Source organism: Morone saxatilis, unplaced genomic scaffold, assembly GCF_004916995.1.
Source record: "Morone saxatilis isolate NCDOM2014 unplaced genomic scaffold, NCSU_SB_2.0 Contig14, whole genome shotgun sequence".
Lineage (NCBI taxonomy): Eukaryota > Metazoa > Chordata > Actinopteri > Moronidae > Morone > Morone saxatilis.
Genome location: NW_023339696.1, coordinates 6963413 through 6964372, shown reverse-complemented (window position 1 = coordinate 6964372; position 960 = coordinate 6963413). Strand labels below are relative to the sequence as shown.

General features: G+C 43.9%; 1 protein-coding gene across 1 annotated transcript in view; it reads right to left on the bottom strand.

Annotated features, from left to right (window-relative positions):
• rpusd1 (RNA pseudouridine synthase domain containing 1) overlaps nt 1-960 on the bottom strand; it is a 3441-nt gene that overhangs the window by 1768 nt on the left and 713 nt on the right. Inside the window, exons 2-4 of the mRNA XM_035655766.1 lie at nt 651-874; nt 449-572; nt 225-327 (exon numbers count right to left, since the gene is read on the bottom strand). Coding sequence (XP_035511659.1) covers nt 225-327; nt 449-572; nt 651-838 — 415 coding nt within the window. The 5' untranslated portion in view covers nt 839-874. The remainder of the gene's footprint in view (nt 1-224; nt 328-448; nt 573-650; nt 875-960) is intronic.

Below are 960 nucleotides of genomic sequence, written 5' to 3'. Positions count from 1 at the left end.
TAATCATGCCAAGCTTTTGCTGTTGTGTATATATATATATATATATATATATATATATATATATATATGCAATTTGTTTCCAACACTACCAACCGTTTTAATCTTAAACTAGTCAAGTCTAATCTTAAACTAGTGGAGAAACACAATCTTCAGTGTCTCAAGTCAGAATTAAAATTTTAAAATTAAAATTTAACATCATAAAACAGACACACACACAGCTGTACCTTCTGTACCCTCAATACACATCATGTGTGTTTTTCCCTCTGAAGAGTTCTTGCCGATGGAGAAGTCCAAAGTTTGTGTCTCGTCTTCCACAGAGCCACGTAGCTGGTAGGCAAAAACATGTTTGAATTCATTTTACATCCTTGCATATCTCTTTAATCACACCACATATAGACGGATACATAGTAATAGCTCTGTCGTGTGCATGTGTGTCACAGTCACATACCAGGGCGAGGTAGGCCTTGGTGACGGTGCGGTCTTTGAAGCATCGGTACGCCCGGCCAGCAGCAGCCTTATTGAGAGCGACACAAAGAGCCCCACTTGTGGAGAAATCCAACTGATGGCAGAACCTGTTGGTGCGAGGAAAGGATGATGAGGCTATTACTCTTAATGACCGTGATGTAAGTGAGCTGAAAGTAGTTCCTGACCTGAATCCATAGTAGGTGCTGGGGTCTGCCAGCTGAGGGAAGCGGTGCCGGAGTTGTGCCTGCACGGTGTGTTTCTCGTACCACATCTTGCTGTCAATGCGGATGTCCCAGTGCTTGTCCACCACGATGTAATCATCGCTCTGGTACAGCACATGCAGGCTCTCCAGGCTGGCAGGCTCTGTGGCCATCGCGTGCAGCGTTTATCTGACACAACTCATACAGCCCTGCAGAGACACAGTGGTTGTCTTCATACGTCACCGTGTAACTTTCATTATGACTGAATCAGGCAAGTAAAAGTATAAATACCATG